The sequence below is a fragment of the Salvelinus alpinus genome, chromosome 14 (genome assembly GCF_045679555.1).
Source record: "Salvelinus alpinus chromosome 14, SLU_Salpinus.1, whole genome shotgun sequence".
NCBI lineage: Eukaryota > Metazoa > Chordata > Actinopteri > Salmoniformes > Salmonidae > Salvelinus > Salvelinus alpinus.
Genome location: NC_092099.1, coordinates 9,213,121 through 9,231,406, shown reverse-complemented (window position 1 = coordinate 9,231,406; position 18,286 = coordinate 9,213,121). Strand labels below are relative to the sequence as shown.

The 18,286-nt window shown below is 44.4% G+C and overlaps 1 protein-coding gene across 6 annotated transcripts in view; it reads right to left on the bottom strand.

Annotated features, from left to right (window-relative positions):
- The window catches only part of hdac4 (histone deacetylase 4), a 244,528-nt gene that overhangs the window by 66,977 nt on the left and 159,265 nt on the right, over positions 1-18,286 (bottom strand). For 5 of the 6 annotated variants that reach the window (XM_071340306.1, XM_071340303.1, XM_071340305.1 and 2 more), the window contains 4 exons: positions 17,282-17,553; positions 15,440-15,590; positions 12,720-12,840; positions 8,140-8,258 (listed from right to left, as the gene is read on the bottom strand). In XM_071340306.1, the coding sequence (XP_071196407.1) occupies positions 8,140-8,258; positions 12,720-12,840; positions 15,440-15,590; positions 17,282-17,553 (663 nt within the window). The remainder of the gene's footprint in view (positions 1-8,139; positions 8,259-12,719; positions 12,841-15,439; positions 15,591-17,281; positions 17,554-18,286) is intronic. The other variant, XM_071340304.1, reaches the window with a different exon arrangement.

The window sequence follows — 18,286 nt, the reverse complement described above, 5'->3', positions numbered from 1 at the left end:
TTAATCAGAACAACAATACATTAAAGCAACAGTAGTAGACCAGTGTCAACATGACTGAGAAGACACATGACCTGGTACGAAAGACAAAACAAAACTAAGCTAAATGGGAAATATTATCAACATTACTTTGCATTTTTCACTGGCTGTCCCTCAGGCTGTGGCAGGAGGACACATATTTGGCTGCCAAAACTGCACATTTTGGCTTTTCACCCAATAAATATTTGAATTTTTCTTCATCTTTTATAGTTTCAAATTCTTTGTATTGAATTATAATTTTGGGAAAGAAATATGCTCTTAGGTCTGAGTATTTGTCACAGTGTAGTAGGAAATGCACTTCTGTCTCTACCTCTCCCCTGGAGCAGAGTGAGCACAGCCTGTCCTCCCTGGGCAGCCAGGTTTGTCTGTGACGACCGGTCTCTATAGCCAGACTGTGCTCACTGAGTCTGTACCTAGTCAATGTTTTCCTCAGTTTTCTATCAGTCACAGTGGTCAGATAGTCTGCCACCATGTACTGTCTGTTTAGAGCCAAATAGCATTGAAGTTTACTTTGATTTTTTGTGGTGTCTTTCCAATAGGTTATATATTTTTCTTTTTGTTTTGTGATGATTTGGTTGGGCCAGATTTTCTGAGGGCTGTCCCGAGGCTCTATGGGGTTGGTTTGGGTTGGTGAACTGAGCCTCAGAACCAGCTGGCTGAGGGGACTCTTCTCTGGTTTCATCTCTTGACATTGTAGAGCTGTGTGATGGAATGTTTTAGGGTCACTTGTTTTTAGATGGTTGTAAAATTTGATGGCTCTTTTTTCTATTCGAATGAGGAGGGGATATTGGCCCAATTCTGCCCTACATGCGTTATTTGGAGTTTTTCTTTGTACTTGCAATACAGTCTTGCAAAACTCTGCATGCAATACTTCAATTGGATGTTTGTCCCATTTAGTAAATTCATTATTAGACAGCGGACCCCATACTTCACTGCCATATAGAGCAATTGGTTCTATAACTGATTGAAAAATTTTGAGCCAGATTCTAATTGGAATTTCAATTTTGATGTTCCTTTTAATGGCATAGAATGCTCTTCTTGCTTTGTCTCTCAGCTCATTCACAGCCATGTGAAAGCTACCTGTGTTGCTGATATTTAGTCCTAGATATGTGTAGTTTTTGGTGTGTTCTAATAGAACTGTGTCCAAATAGAATTTATATTTGTCATCCTTATTTCCGGACCTTTTTTGGAATATCATTATATTTGTTTTTTTTAGGTTAACGGTCAGAGCCCAAGTCTGACAGAACCTGTGAAGATGATCTAGGTGTTGCTGTAACCCCTCTTTAGTGGGAGACAGCAGCACCAGGTCATCTGCGTACAGCAGACACTTGATTTCAGTGTTGTGTAGGGTGATACCAGGTGCTGCCGATTCTTCTAATGTTTTTGCCAATTCATTAATGTAGATGTTAAATAATGTTGGACTTATTGGGCAGCCCTGTTTCACTCCCCGCCCCTGAGAGAAGAAGTCTGTTTGCTTGTTGCCAATTTTAACCGCACATTTGTTTTTAGTGTACATTGATTTAATAAAATCATATGTTTTCCCTCCAATACCACTTTCTATTAGTTTATAAAAAAGACCTTCGTGCCAAATTGAATCAAATGCTTTCTTGAAATCTACAAAACACGAGTAGATTTTGCCTTTGTTTTGGTTAACTTGTTTATCAATTAGAGTGTGGAGGGTGTAAATGTGGTCTGTTGTACGATAATTTTTTAGAAATCCAATCTGGCTTCTGCTCAGGACGTTGTGTTCGTCAAGGAAATGATGTAGTCTGCTATTTATAATACTGCAGAGAATTTTCCCCAAGTTGCTGTTAACGCATATTCCTCTGTAATTATTTGGGTCAAATTTGTCTCCATTTTTATAGATTGGTGTGATCAATCCCTGGTTCCAAATATCGGGGAAAATACCTGCAGTGAGGATAATGTTGAAGAGTTTGAGTATAGCCAATTTGAATTTGTGGTCTGTATATTTGATCATTTCATTTAAAATCCCATCAGCACCACAGGCCTTTTTGGGTTGGAGATTGCATATTTTTTCCAATAATTCTTCTTCTGTAATTTGGGTATCCACAGGATTCTGATAGTCTTTGACTGCTAATTCAAGGATTTGTAATTTATCTTGTATATCTTTTTGTTCTGGGCTCTTTGTTATATTGCTGTAGAGGTTTGCAAAGTGATTTCTCCACATATCCCCATTTTGGATAGCCAACTCCTCATGATGAGGTTTGTTTAATTTATTCCAATTCTCCCAGAAGTGGTTTGATTCTATGGATTCCTCAATTCCATCCAGCTGATTTCTAATGTGCTGTTCCTTTTTTGTTCTTAGGGTGCGTTTGTATTGCTTCAGTGTTTCCCCATATTGAAGGCGTATATTTTTGTTGTCTGGTTCTCTGTGTTTTTGATTAGATATATTTCTCAATGACTTTCTTAGATTTTTGCAATCATTATCAAACCATTTTTCATTATCTGTTATTTTTGGTTTGCTCTTATGCTTCTTTAGATTAGCCAAGGAGGCTAATTTGTCAAATATAAAGTTTATGTTCCTAACGGCCAAATTTACACCTTCATTGCTGAAGGAGAATGTTAAGGCTAAAAAGTTGTCCAGGAGAGATTGTATTTTTCGGCTACTAATTGCTTTTTGGTAGATGTCTGTACTGTTTGCACTCCATCTATAGGCTTGTTTAGTACCATCTCTCTCTCTCTCTCTCTCTCTCTCTCTCTCTCTCTCTCTCTCTCTCTCTCTCTCTCTCTCTCTCTCTCTCTCTCTCTCTCTCTCTCTCTCTCTCTCTCTCTCTCTCTCTCTCTCTCTCTCTCTCTCTCTCTCTCTCTCTCTCTCTCTCTCTCTCTCTCTCTCTCTCTCTCTCTCTCTCTCTCTCTCTCTCTCTCTGCTGAAAAACAAGCACGTCACTCCGCTCTCGCACTCCTATCCTGCTGTCTGAAACTGTCTGTAAACAAGAAGAAAAGAAAACTCCAGACCCCAGCACACTGCCTCCCGCGGCGCGACTTCTGCTAAGCCGCGCTCAGTAGAGACCTGAGGTGAGGTCACACTTCTCCGAAATGCCTTGGAGAAGAGAGCCTTTACTGGAGAGAGTTCACAATTGAGACACGATTAGTCTTTAGATCGATGGCGCCAAACACCACACTGTGCCGCGGAGCCGAGAATGAAATGATCACTGCGAATGAAGCACCGCACACGGCGGTCACCTGGCACCTCATAAAGGTTAGCCAGTTCAAGGTATTTAGTGCTAACAAGCTACTCCTTAAAGGGGCTACTTCTGGAAAGACTGACGGAGCAGATGAGAAACGACTTGATGAGACGAGCTTCAAAAATGTGACAAGGACGAGCAGCACTAGAGGGAAAGAGTTTTCCAGTCTTGGCAGCTCTTGCAGACCCCATTCTTAATCAAGCCTGTCTAAATGCCAAGCTAATGAATAGCTCTTGTTGTCAAACGCTCTCTATTAAACGAGTGTGTGTTTCTTGTGCCCTTTTTTTTCGGGTTTGCAAACAGTCGTTTTGGTTCATTCTCGCTTTCTGTGCAGAGAGGCGGATAGCCTTCCTCTCACTCCCCTTCAGTTAGTCCAGACCAAACGTTCACCACCAGTTAACCCTTTGGCTTAGCTCGTAACCTCGTGTGAAATGGGTCTGGCTACAGAAGGCAAGCTACGCTCATTAGCGTAGGACTCAGGGCCATGTCTGCATCAACTTGGCCAAGGCCCATGGGACTCTGGGTTTTCAGTCAGTGGATATTTGGTCAGGGAATGTTTGTTGTTGGTTTTCCCATCCCTTCCCTTCAGCGCCATGTATCCTTGAATGTGAAAAACAGGCATAAGAGTTGACCAGTTGACCTGTTTTAATGCACTCGGTGCAGACAGAGAACACCTCTGGCCCATTTGGGACGAGCGAGGGCTTTGAGTGCGCGGAATGTATAATTTATATGAAAGTGCACTTTCAATTTGAGGGGCTGAACTTGCGGTTGAACTTATACAACTTGATTATCAAAAAAAGAGCGGCGCTTCTTGTAAGTGGAGGGCACTTGTCCAAAAGGCTTCGTTAACAGGATCAGGGGAAACCCGGTCATGAATGTTGTGCATTAGCAGCTGGAGTGTACGGGAACACATTCAAAGAGACAATTCCTCTGAAGAATTATAATGCAATCTAGCACAAATTAGCCTGACCCTTCCAATATGGCTGACCAAGTGAACAATAGTCTGAAGTAGTTGACAGTAAGGTGGTGCAGACTACTTGCATCCACAACAGCTGTCTTGATGTAAACTAGCCATAGATGGGTGATGTGTTTATTTGTGGTTTTGCCAGCAGATACTGCAGCATAGGATTTTGTGAGTATGTGCAGGAGTGGGGGGGGGGGGGGGGGAGAGAGATCTCTGTAGCTCGGTTTGGTAGAGCGTGGGGCTTGCAATAACAGGATAGTGGGTTCAATTCCCGGGACCACTCATACGTAAAGAATGACTGTACTGTAAGTCGCTTTGGATAAAAGGGTCTACTAAATAGTATACAGTGTATTATTATATTGGTATCCGGGTATTAGAGAACGTACATTAGAACCTTGGATAGAAAGAGGAGATAATTGGAGGACGATTCTCATGCTTGATGATGACGACAGTCGTATAATCGGGTTGTGTGACGGACTAGTAGCTTTATAAGTGAGACAGATGAAGGTGGGCGGAGCTACAGAAGCGTCGACACACTCGTTTGAATAACAGATTAGATGCAAACGCTGCGTTAGAGTTCACATCTCTCCTGTCACGCTTCGGTAAAAAATCTGTCTCGAACAGCCACCACATAAAACGCATGTCCCCCCCTGTAAAACACTGCAACGCTGCTGAATAAATAACACACTCACTAAAGTTCCAAGGAAAGAGAGACATAAACTACGAGAGACGTCAAATTTACCATTGGACCTTCAGCAATGAGCTTTATTTGCGGTGTGGTGGACTGTGGCTCAAGCAGACCAAGCGGGCCTAGGCTAAAGGACGTGGCTGGCAGCCAGGAGTGGAGAAAGGGTTGAGACGGGGATGGATGGGTGGATGGATGGAGGTTTGCGGCCGAGCCAGGGTTTTCTCGGTTCTCTCACGCTCAGAGGAGAGATGGTGGGGGTAAAGTGTTGATGCAGGCAGAACCAGGGGCTTATGGCCTGTCTGCTCTGCAGGCTGGAGGAGCCTGTGGGGGTTCACCCCGGGACGCGGTGACTTTGAAGGGTGTTAGTGCTGCCACACCAAACGACTCACTGCAGGGGCCCACTGCTGACTCTAGCAGTCTCTCTCTCTCCGGAATGTCTATCTATGTGAATGAAGTTTTAACATTACCTCAGAGGCAGCAACAATCACAATAAACAATATCGCTGTCTGTGAAATCAAACTCCACAGCTAGGCTTCAGTCATGGTTTCTCATTTCTTCAGTGTACATTGAAAGTTCACATTGAAACATCAAGGAAACAAGCCATTTCTCACTTCAGTTTCTCCACAAACATGGTGAAAATAACATAGCTCCAGGGACAGAGATGGTCCAGTCGCTATATTACCACAGACACGAATGAGTAAGACAGGCACAATCAAGTGAGTCAAACAGAGCTACTCCAGGAAACTGAAGGGGCTCCTCTTCACATTGTGAATGGGCTGTGATTATCGTACGGTTTGATGCCTGAATGAGCATCATTATCATGAAGATGAACATGGAGATGCTCATTCTACGCTAATTTCCTGAATTCTGAGTGGGTCTACGTAAAAGAAAGAGACTTCTTTGGTGCTTTGTCTATTCCTCGTTAGGTTCTATTCCTGTCCGTGATATCTTCAAATCAGCGGTGAACAAAAGAACACGAGACCAGATTTTCGGTTTGATAACTTGAATCTGTTCGCTGAGGGTCAGTTGAAAATACTAAGAGATTGATGCATTACCTAAGATCTGATTTAACCAACTCTAAAAAACTGAAAGAGTTTCACATATCCTTAACTGGTTCTAAGGTAACTAGCATCTCAATATGCTGAAATAGAGGTTTATCTGTGTGATATTTGATCCGAATATAAGTTCACACAATATTCATATTTTATGACCAATATCTTGTTGTCGAATATATCTACTGTAACAAAATGTATATCTCAGAAGCTAGTTATTTAGCATGGGCATCGCTTATCAATGACCTCCTACACTACCAGCGAAGACATTTAAAATACAGTTGGGGGATTTTAGATTCCCCACGTTCCAACTGTAAATCTCCATATTAGAGATATGAGGTTGATACGAGGGAGAGAAGGAGACACGGATGAGCAAGGTGACATTTTCCCTCTGACATTAAAGACAGACGAAGCCTCCTCGGAAACGCGATAAGACGGCATAAAACATTTGCAGCCTCCGCCGGCGGAGCGGAGAGAAGTAGCATCGCAAAAGGGGAAATGACACACGCCGCCGTCTTCACCCGTGAGTGGTTTAATAACAGCTGTGAGTGGTTTAAATAACACCCGTGAGTGGTTTAATAACAACTGTGAGTGGTTTAAATAACAGCTGTGAGTGGTTTAATAACACCCGTGAGTGGTTTAAATAACATGCAGAGGGCAATGAGGTTTCAATGGCTGGCTAGGAAAGAGATGGTGGTGGTGTGGACTGGGGTGGCGGTTTGGAGAAGACGGTGTTGGAGAGTGTGCGGGATGGGGCTGTACGGGCAGGGGGTGTAAAGTACAACCCGACTACACTCGGTGATATGAGGAGATTCATTAGGAAAAGAGGGGGGGGTGAAATATGTGGAGTATACATATGGTTGTAATGTACACCTTTACCTAACATATATTACAAGCCTGGTACCTGAGCTGCTACGTGCTAATCACAAATTACCTGTGGAGTCAAATAAAACACCTCAAATGTGGATGTACAGCACTTCTCCCTGAGTGAACAGCACAAGGTAGCACACAGTAGCTAATCTTAAAACATTTCCAGTCCTTGGCCCTCTCCCGTTTCTGTCACGACGTTCCCGCTCGTCGCCAGGGGTGCTTATTTACGCCGATTCTGTTGCAAAGCGTTTCTTAAAACGGAAGCAAACGGAACAAAATGGGGAGCGACCTACCTGAGTTTTGTCCAATAGAAAAACTGGTTTTAGTTGCACTAACGATTACACCGCAGGATAATGCATTCCTGTCCACATCCCCACGGGCGGCAGGGCTGTCGGCAGCCCAGAGCACACAGAGGTTGATCTCCAGCTGGGCGAGCCGGGACAGACGCGGCCAAACGAGCGCAGACGCCGAGTGAATAATCACCGCCTAGACCCCACATTACAGGCAGGGGACTCTGCGCAGAGTTTTACACAACCAAGAGTTTCTCAAAGGCTTTGAAACAGGAAATCTCCAACCAGTGCTGCTGTGGTATCAGACTCTGTGTGTTCCATAGACAGCCTTTTCGTTTTCTTGTGATTCTCATGTCAACAGTGTTCTCATGTTGGTGATGATTTATAAAACCCTACTGGACTCTTGAACCATGTCTTTCTTCAATAAAAATATATCCCCTTAACAACGGGAACCTTTATAAATATAGAATGGAAATAAGAAAAGGAACACAGCAGAAATGTTGAAATACTCTCCTTATAAGGTCACGAATGAGCTCTTGAATGTCAAAGATCATAGGTGAAACGTAGTAGTAACGTGGATTGATAATCTACCCCACTGTCATATATTATCTGCCCCAACACTACAATGCTCTACACACGACACTGCTAATGATCCCGAAGCAAAGGTCGCAGGGAACTAGGGGGAAATTGGCCTGCAGTGCGTCACTGGTGTCAACAGTTGTGTCACCCATGGCAACTGGCACAAGGTAACACAGTTGGCTACGTCTACTGTACATTTTTTTGATGTCTCAATATTTTGGACCCATTTCCTCTTGCTGATCCCGTCACCATATCGCTTTTAACTAGCCACTATGACTTTAGCGAACACACTTTTAGATGAGTTACAGTGTGGAAAGAGGAAGTTAGAAAGGGAAGAGCTTTTTAATTTATTTTTTATATATTCAAACACAGCCAAGTGAAAGCAACAAAAAAAAAACAGCGATAGTTCACTCCGAAGTGAAAAGCGATCAGGGGTCAGGTGACGGAGGCCTACCTGTCTTGCGGAGAGGAAAGTCGTCTTTGGGGTCGTACATCCCCAGGATGGCGTGGCTGTAAGGGGACATCCCTGTCTGGGGAGGGGAGCTCTGGTCCAGGGAGCTGTGCTGGGTCTTCCTACAGAGGGGAGACAAATACACATTTACAGTATTTCATTTGGCCCCTTCAAAAGGAGCAAAGGTCGACCTGACTTCTGAGGCAGAGGACGTCTGGTAATTGGAAGTAAGATAATTCCCCATTGTCGATGAATACATTTAACAATTGTACACAGTATGACGGATAATCATCAACATGTAATAAGATGTTGAAAAATCGAAATTCAGCTGTTCAATTATTTCTTGTCATCGTAAAATCTGCTCTTCGAGAAGCATCAAGGCGCAATGCGCCCATTATTGAAAAGTCACACACACATACACGGATGAGCGTTACCACAAACACAGGATTCTCAGTTCCCTTCCCACCAGACGGAACCTGCTCTCAGGCAGACCTTTTTATTTATGGCCCGGCACTTTGCATGCCATCTCAGATTACCCACAATGCACGTGCCGAGCCTGAAGTGGTGCGGCACCCTGTGTTTGTAAACAAACCTGCTCCGACAGTGCAATAAGTGGAAAGAGATCTGACGGAGCCATAAAAGCTACTACTGCTGCATGGACCTGCTAGTGTGTGTACGATCTGCTGACGTTGCCCGTCTGTCTGTGCCAGTCTCTCTGACTGGGTAACAATGGTCCGTGCCAGTTGATGTTGCTTCAGTAGTGTGAGGGAGAAACAGGCATCAGGTATCTGTCTGCCTGTCTGTCTGTCTGCTACTGAGTATCCATCTATCCTAAGCTACCATTAAAAAAGTGTGTGTACCTGTCTGTCTCTGTGTCCGTTTTCCATTTTATGCGGCTACTATTGATTTATGTGAATGCTGATTTTTACGGTAGGTGGGTAACAAACAAGTAAAGAGTAAACAAAATAATGTAAAATTCCTGTAAAACCGTCAAGTGAAATTCATATCTTAGCTAAATCAATAGAGAACGTGTCATTCATCAATAAAATGGGCGGGGCTTCATAGTTGTTGATGGGAAGAGCAGATGTCGGCACTGGATGGCGCTGACCATTGATTGGACTAGCCACAGCCTCCCTTACACATAACTTTGACAAGGAAGACACCAATGGGGAAATAAACTTCTCTCCACGCTGTCCTCTCAAGGACTTAACCGTGACTACTGGTGTCAAAACTTAGGCCGTGGCTAACAGAGAACAATTTTTCACAAAAACACACTCATCAACCTATGGAAAAACAGAAGCCTACCACAAACCAGCACAAACACACACACACACCATCAAATGCGTTAGGGACAAGTCTGTGAACACCCCCAACCCCTCCCACTCTCAGAGTTAAGGAAAGAAAGAAAGAGAGAGAAATTGAGAGTCATTTATCCATCTCCCGATCCACAGATCTCGCCTCATGAAAAGGTGCAGCAGTGCATGGAGGAAAGGTTGAGAGAGAGAAAGAGCAAGAGAGAGAAAGAGGGAGGGAGGTGGAACAAAAGAGAGGGGGAGTGAGAGATAGAGAAACAGAGAGAGAGAGAGAAAGTGTGGTGCCGGTGTGTTAATATTCATCAGGTGTTGCCTCTGAAAGCCCTTTCTGTGCCCCCTCTCATTCCCCCTTATCAGAGGGCGACAGCCGAGGTGCCGGGAGATGGGTTAGGCGTCTGTGTGAGGACAGGTGAGAGAGCAGAGAGAGAGGAGGGGAGAGAGGAGGGAGGGCTGAGAGAGTTTGGATGGAGAGGTATGGCCGATGGATGAGGAAAGAGGGGGGAGGGCAGCAAGACAAAAAATGGGGGAGAGAGAGAGCAGAGGTAGAGAGAGAGAGAGTGAGGGACCAGGGAGAGAAAGAGGATGGAGGGAGAGAAGGATAGGGTGCAAAATCCAGGATAGACATACTGCAGAGAGAGGCAGAGCGTGAAGGAGACAGAACAAGAGAGCAAGAGAGATAAGGAGAGTGAGAGAGAGAGGAAATGAGTCCTTTCCTGTCGTTTCCCATTCACCGCCTTATCTTTTGCCTGAGAAAAACGTAGTGTTCAAATATTTACAGAGCGGAGAGGTGGCATCCTCTCTTCTCTTCCCTCTCTTCAAATGCACCAACTACTTAAAGACAGGAAACTGTCAATCACAAACTACAAACAGGAGCCCACGACTTTGTACAGAACCTCATTCCTTCAACAATGTACTTCAATTCAAACAAGTAGATGGGTTAAAAAGAAAAATACAGAATAGACTTTAAAGATTCTAAAAGTCTAATGAGAAAAGCACTGAATATTCAACTCGGGTGAAGGCACCCAGTCACGCACACAAGTCAGAATTCGGTCCTGAATAGTAGATTCGGTCAGTGGCACAGACAGTAGAACCTAATCCTAAATAGACCCTTAGCTCTTACCTCTTGTACACTTGTGTAGATCTGACAGGATTGCTTAAGCTGCAAGCAATATGGCGAAATTCTATAGTTTCCTATGCAAGATGGAGCTATTACCATATTGCTTATACTTATCCAGTGGCGACCCGTCATTCAGGGCAGGTGGGGCAGAGCCCCAACTGTTTAGCTAACTTGTATTTAATTTTTAGATTTTTTTGTGTGTGCCTGTTTTGCATGTTATTTTGGCATTAATACGTGTCACATATCAGTTTGCAAACAATGTAAAAAAAAATTGAAATAATCATTGAGTTTAATAAAGCCACTCTCTCAAACTCTCTTTTGCAGGTGTTTCAGCCTAGCACAGTGCTTTCTGTGGTGGTGGGGCAGCCAGTGGAAAATACGGAGCGCAGGGGTTGGTAATGTTCTCTAGTTGGGCTGTGATTGGCTCGCAAAATCTATGGGAAGAAATCGAAAATTCAACCCACTTGGGTGCTGCCATAGAGTTTACATTAGAAGTGCCCATCCAAGAAGGCTCAAGGTCATTGGCCACAGATAAAATGACGTCAAATCACTTTATATCTACCGTAGCTTTGATTGGACTCATACTTTCAAAGTCTTAGGTAGCAAGCTATCAGTCATCATCATGAATCAAGTCGACAATCTACTAACAAATCCTTCTCAAACTTTGTCATATGAACAGAAATAATGAAGAGAAATTATACATAAAACGTATCGGTGCTCATCGGCTATTGGATATAAAAATTACACAACAAGTTGAAAATTGCAAATTCAACAATGAGTGGTTTGGAAGGAATCAGTGGCCAACTGCAAGCATTGCAAAGCAATCACTAGCCTGCTATTCAGTGGAGTGGGCTTAAAAGGATAAATATTCAACATTGGCCATGCTGTCAATCCATCATGACTTCTTCCACGTTCAAAACAACTGGAAGCTCAGAACTGGGAAATCTCAGACTTCAGTGAGTTCAAGACAACTGGGAACTCAGAAGAAAAAAAGACTGGGAAAATAAGTTGTTTTTTTCAGAGGTCCCAGTTGTCTTGAAAGTACCATCAATCCAGAGAATGACAGACTTTGATGACATGGTTTGATGAAAAGTTTTGCACACGAAGGACCGCCGCGCCACCTTCCTGTTCAAGTGAGGACAGCACAACAACGTGAGTCAAAAAATGTATTGTATGCTGCTGCATAAATGATGCAATATGCCAGGGAGATTTGTATACTGTAGCTAAGAAAGAAATATTAAGTGTATGTTGTGTAGTAAGCTGTTAGTAGCCCATGTGCTACTAATTTGGTTCATTTTCCTCTCATAATTTAGCCTACTTTTCTGACTTGGTGGTGCACATGTAGCCTATAACCTGTTTTAGAGAAATGTCATCATCGAATATTGTAAGAGCTTTCATTGTCTGCTTATATGCCCCCTTCATACGGTTCTGACTTGCTGTACAAGGAGAATACTGTAAGAATGGCCCATGTTCTGAACTCTGTCGCTGTACATTTCAAAAGTGTTGAACAAACAGTTATATTGACTACGTCCGTCCTATCGCGCTCATTAACGTCTTAATCGAAATGACGGATTGCCTCTTATCCGCTCATCGTTCCCTTATGCCATAGTTTGTACATCTCAATTGTCATTAGAAACCACATTTGTTCAAGCAAGTCAGTCATATCAGCTATGTTTTTTTAAAAGGCAGTAAATGAAGCTGAATGAACTGTTTCGCTGCCAGACAAGGCTCCGCTGATTGCCAAGTGTAGCAGTGGTAAGGTGTTGGGACTGCTGTTGTGACTCTGCTGTTGTGACAGATTTATGTAAGCCCTAAGTTTGTGGGCACCGTTTGTCACCATTATAGTACAATTCATCTATTGTTTAGTGTTGTGGCATTGCTGGCATGCATAAAACATTTTTGGGGTGAGTTTGCCCCACCAAGATGCACATGCTAAATCGCCACTGTACATATCATATCCGTTAAGATCTACAGAAACACATAGGGGGTAGACAGAGGATAGAGGTGACTTTTGGGTTATAAGGCTGTGCAGCGTCCATGAAGAACAAAGATCTACGGCATGCCATCATTCGGCATCAGAATGGTGCCACCATAATCAAGTAAGGCTTATCCTATGGTTGGGTAAGGATGTGGGGTGTGGATGTGATACTCACCCGTACCAGTAGCGTGGGTCAGGGTTCATGCAGTGGTTGAGGCTGCGCTGAGCCAGGGCTTTCTTCTTGTTCAGGACAAACTCCTGCAGCCGCATCTTGACCTCCGTGCTGGCCACCGCACCTGGGAGAGATGATCGAGAAGCCAAGGGTTAGGGACTACAACATTTACAGGACGTGGACTACAAATACCACCTTCAAAACAGCCTGGAGGAACACGTGTCATTCTGTTTCCTTCTAACAAATATGGTTCCTCCTTAGCCTTGTAGAACCAGCCTGATCGCTACACTGATATCCTTGTACTGTAGCAAAATCATTTCTATAAACTCGCAAGATCAGTGTGGTAGTACGAGGCTAGTTCCTCCTGGCTTTGGATTCAACTTGAAGATAGATCTTCACAACATCTTTATGATATTACATGATGTATGGCATCACATTTGCAACTGCGACCTGGCCAAGATAAGGCAAAGCAGTTCGACACACACAACAACACAGTTACACATGGAATAAACAAAACATAGTCAATAACACAGTAGAAGAAAATAAAATAAAAAGTCTATATACAGTGAGTGCAAATGAGGTAAGATAAGGGAGGCAATAAATAGGCCATGGTGGCGAAGTAACGAATAGGGAACTGAATCTAACGAGGGAACAGAATCGAGAAGACAACAGGATCATTCTGAGTGAGATACTAGAATGGATGTGATCTTCCCAGCTGATCTTTGTAGCCTGAAAGAGTGACTGAACATAATTGAAGTCTGTGGGAGCATAGAGTTACACAGAGTTTCCCTAGAAGGGAAAACGCACGCTTTTGTGGGAATTCCACCGAGACTGTGGCAGTTAAATTGGCAAAAATATTTCATGTCTTTTTTCTTTTCTTCAAACAAGGCATCACAAGGTGCGTTCTTTCACAGCGCTCTCTTCAATTACCACCTCGCCAACACAGTCAACACATCCCTGAGGGGAGCCTCCACACAGGGAGAGAGAGACAGAGAGAGAGAAATGGAAAGAAAGGTAAGAGAGGGAGAGAAAAAGACCGAGAGTAAAAAGAGAGAGCAAGGGAAGTGTTTCTGTGTGTGTGTGTGCATACAGTACTTCTGTAAAAGTGTCAAAGAGAAACACACAATTAGTGAAAGAAGACGGAGCTGGCAACAAGTGACTAACGTGTCAAGCGGTGAAGCAGTGCAGGGGGGGAGGGGGGTGGTACATAGGAGAATATGATGACTGCTAATATAGACGCATTTTAAATCACATTGCGGGACCTAAGTGCTGACATCTCAATTTGTACGCCTTGCCAATGAGGCAAATAGGCTTTTATGAGACTGCCTTGGAGGCAATTTACTGCAGCACTTAACAAAGCACCCGCTGTTTACCATCCAGCGTTACTCTAGATGCAAGCCTAGCGCCGTACATATACAGATTACAGGAAAACACAGTTTGAGATGTAGCGTTTCACGGACGCCATCTTGGCACCAAAGCACATACAAAGAAACACTTGGTGCCAATATGGCTGAGTTTTCCCCAAAATGGCTGCTTTGGTTCTGATAGTGAAGCAGTGAGGTGTTGGGTCGGGCTGCCCTGACTCCTTGTGCTTGAAAAGTTGTGACATTTACATCTGAAACTGTTATGGGGAGCCAAGGTGAGGGCGGTTCCAACGCTGGCACAATGTCCGAGCTAGTGTTAGGAGAACGTTTGGGGAGCTTTAATGACATCTTTGGAGAGTGTGCTGTACTGTTTTACAAGAGGTTGGGTAAAACGTGAGTAAAAAAAAAATAATACATTTGCTGGGCAGCTTTAAGAGGATTTACGGCTATTTACCCAACTCCTGCTCTCATACTCTCATACTGCACCATCACTGATGCTAATGCTAACACTGTCCCACTAATACTATGATGATGTAGCATCAGCCATGATACTGTTGTGTTAGCCACAATGATAATACTCTTTAGCCACAATGTGATAATGTAGCATTGTCCACGGTATATGATAATGTCAAGATAACCACAGCATATGATTTAGCCACAAGGTGATAATGTAATGTTAGCTTGGGGTGTGAATGTTTAAACGTTAAAACTTTTAAACGAAATTGCAACGTTAACTGAAAAACTTCCACAATTTTTTTTATCACAGTGCAGTTATCACAAACCTACTACTAACATCATAAAGGGGGAAAAAATGTATGTTCAGTGAGCTCAGATCAACCCTTAAAGAGATGTTTGGGGCTAAAGCTTAAGAGGGTGTGAATGATGCTGAATGGGTGTAGACAAAGAAGAGCTCCCCAGGTGGTACCAAAACATTCAAAGGTCATTTTCTCAAAAGTGAGATTACAGGTTTATCACCTTTCAAAGCAGAATAACTTTCACATTGTTCCTCAAATGCAGTGTATGATATACCCTTTTGTAGCTCTGTGTCTCCGCTTTTATCCAATGTAAAAAACAACCATTTCAAATGTTTCTACATAAGACTGAATCAAGGCGGTCAGTCACAAATGCTCTTATCTTTTTAACGGGAAAAAATATTTATAAAAATTGCTGTATAATTCATTAAAGAAAATTCTCCCTTTGTCACATCCCTAGTGTTAACCACAAAGAGATAATGCAGAATTGGCCACACTATATGATAATATAGAGTTGGCCACAACGTAGTAATGTAGCATTGGCTCCATTATATGACAACGTAACGTTAGCCCCATTATATAAATGATGTAATTCGGAGCAACTCACTCTCCTGGCCACGCTCCTTGTTCTTGAGCAGTAGGAGTTTCTGCTCCCTCTGCTGCTTCTCCATCTCCTGCTCTTGGCGGTGTCTCTCCATCTTCCTCTGGTGCTCCAGCAGCTCCTGCTGATGCTTCAGAGCCAGGAGGTCCTGCTGGTGCTGCAACACAATGTTACCACAACGTTACCACAACATTACTACAAGGGTGGTACAACCACCTGCTGATGCTTCAGGGCCAGGAGGTCCTGCTGGTGCTGCAACAACGTTACCACAACGTTACTACAAGGGCGGTACAACCACCTGCTGATGCTTTAGGGCCAGGAGGTCCTGCTGGTGCTGCAACAACGTTACCACAACATTACTACAAGGGTGGTACAACCACCTGCTGATGCTTCAGGGCCAGGAGGTCCGGCTGGTGCTGCAACAACTTTACCACAACGTTACTACAAGGGCGGTACAACCACCTGCTGATGCTTCAGGGCCAGGAGGTCCTGCTGGTGCTGCAACAACTTTACCACAACGTTACTACAAGGGCGGTACAACCACCTGCTGATGTTTCAGGGCCAGGAGGTCCTGCAACACAACGTTACCACAACATTACTACAAGGGCGGTACAACCACCTGCTGATGCTTTAGGGCCAGGAGGTCCTGCTGGTGCTGCAACAACGTTACCACAACATTACTACAAGGGCGGTACAACCACTTGCTGATGCTTCAGGGCCAGGAGGTCCTGCTGGTGCTGCAACAACTTTACCACAACGTTACTACAAGGGCGGTACAACCACCTGCTGATGTTTCAGGGCCAGGAGGTCCTGCAACACAACGTTACTACAAGGGCGGTACAACCACCTGCTGATGCTTCAGGGCCAGGAGGTCCTGCAACACAACGTTACCACAACGTTACTACAAGGGCGGTACAACCACCTGCTGATGGAGTAGAGGGAGAGGGATGGAGGGACCTGGGGGGAGAGGAGGAGGGAGACTAAAAGGGAGGGAGATGGGGAGAGGGAGAGGAATGGAAGGGAGAGAGACATGGTCACAGATGATCTATATAAGGTGATATCAGACAAACAAAAAACACACGCTTGAACACACACTCTGACACACTTCCTTTCAATGGCAAATATGCATGTATTAGACAATCTAAAACCAATGGCTGACGTCAATATCACTCAATTGCAACAGCTAGCGTCCCCTACAGATTTCATAGCTTGGAAACAGATTATTTGAATTTCTTCTCAAGAAAGGAAGTCAGCAAGCGTGAGACTAAATGCCTAAATGACTGAATGATAAAAGCCTCACTATGGACAGTGGTACAGGTGGGTGTTGACTGGAAGGGAGCAGAATAGAATACAGTCAGCAAGCTGTCAAGGCATAATGCAGAGCTAGTGATGTCGACTGGAGCTTTCCGACAGAGTTATTTTTAGCCTAGGTTGCCTCGCTCCCATTGGCTGAAGCTGCGGCCTGTTTGCAGAGCGAAATGTTTCTCTTGTTGTCACACACATGTATGAGCCAGTACACAGTTTCTCAAGGACTGGAGATTTGAAAAGCAACCCAACACAACCGGCGGATCCAGTTACATCCAACACACACACACACACACACACACACACACACACACACACACACACACACACACACACACACACACACACACACACACACACACACACACACACACACACACACACACACGTACAGGCATGTCCTCTCCTACACCCATTCTCTCTGTCCTTAAAACAGCACATTGACAATCTGTTGAGTCAGAATGCCCTCGAGCAAAGGCAATGGAGGGATGGAGGGAGGTGGAAGAGCAGGGTGTCGGGGAGGGGGGGGCGGGACAAACACACCTTAACATGCTCCTGTAGCTGGACCTCATGCTGGCGTGAGAGCTGTTCATGTTGCCGCTGGAACTCGGCGATGAGCAGCTGTCTCTGGATCTGCTGTTTGTGTTTGAGGGCCAACAGCTCCTGCTGCAGCTGCTGCTCCCGAAGACCTGGGACTTGTCCTTGGTGGCACTGGTCGTCTGGTCGCGGTGCCAGGCCAAAGGGCTGGTCCATGCGCAGGTCCATGGGGATGGCGGCCGGGGGCACCTGCATGGGCAGTGCCGCTCTCACGTCGACTGGGGAGAGGCAGAGAGAGAATGGGTTACTGACTGATTTTTCATGGTTGTTGTTCCTTTATGATGTAGGGTTCAATCAAAAGAGAAAGGATAGTCTTTCCCAAGGCTCTTTCTCACACACACACACACACACACACACACACACACACACACACACACACACACACACACACACACACACACACACACACACACACACACACACACACACACACACACACACACACACACACACTGCAAGTAATTGCAGGTCCTATGGTAGCCCATTCAATGACATTGAATGACTCATAGAATAGACACCCGAAAGGCTAACGAGTCTTCATTCTAGGACTACACGGCACGGATGCTAGTTTAACTATGGCAGTTTTGACACACTAGGGTACACCAACACGCTGAGTGTGGTGCCAATGTAGCACAATAGGAGTTTTGTGATGTTGGGAGTGACGAAAGGCTGCAAACAAAAGGACAAAACCACTGAGAGCAACTACTATGTGTGTATGTGCAAGCATTGCCACCATATGTGTGGACTGGGAATAGATGAAAGGGTGAAGTATGCTCACGAAGAGCAAGAGGGGTGTGTGTATTTGTGTGTGTGTGTGTTTGCGTGTCTATGTGTGTGTGTTTGTGTTTCTGTGTGTGCTTCTCTGTCCGTATGTATCCCAAAAAGGATCCCCACTCATTTCCACTGTGTCAGCTCACAGCAGGGCACTAATCTCAATGCCACAAGTTCAAG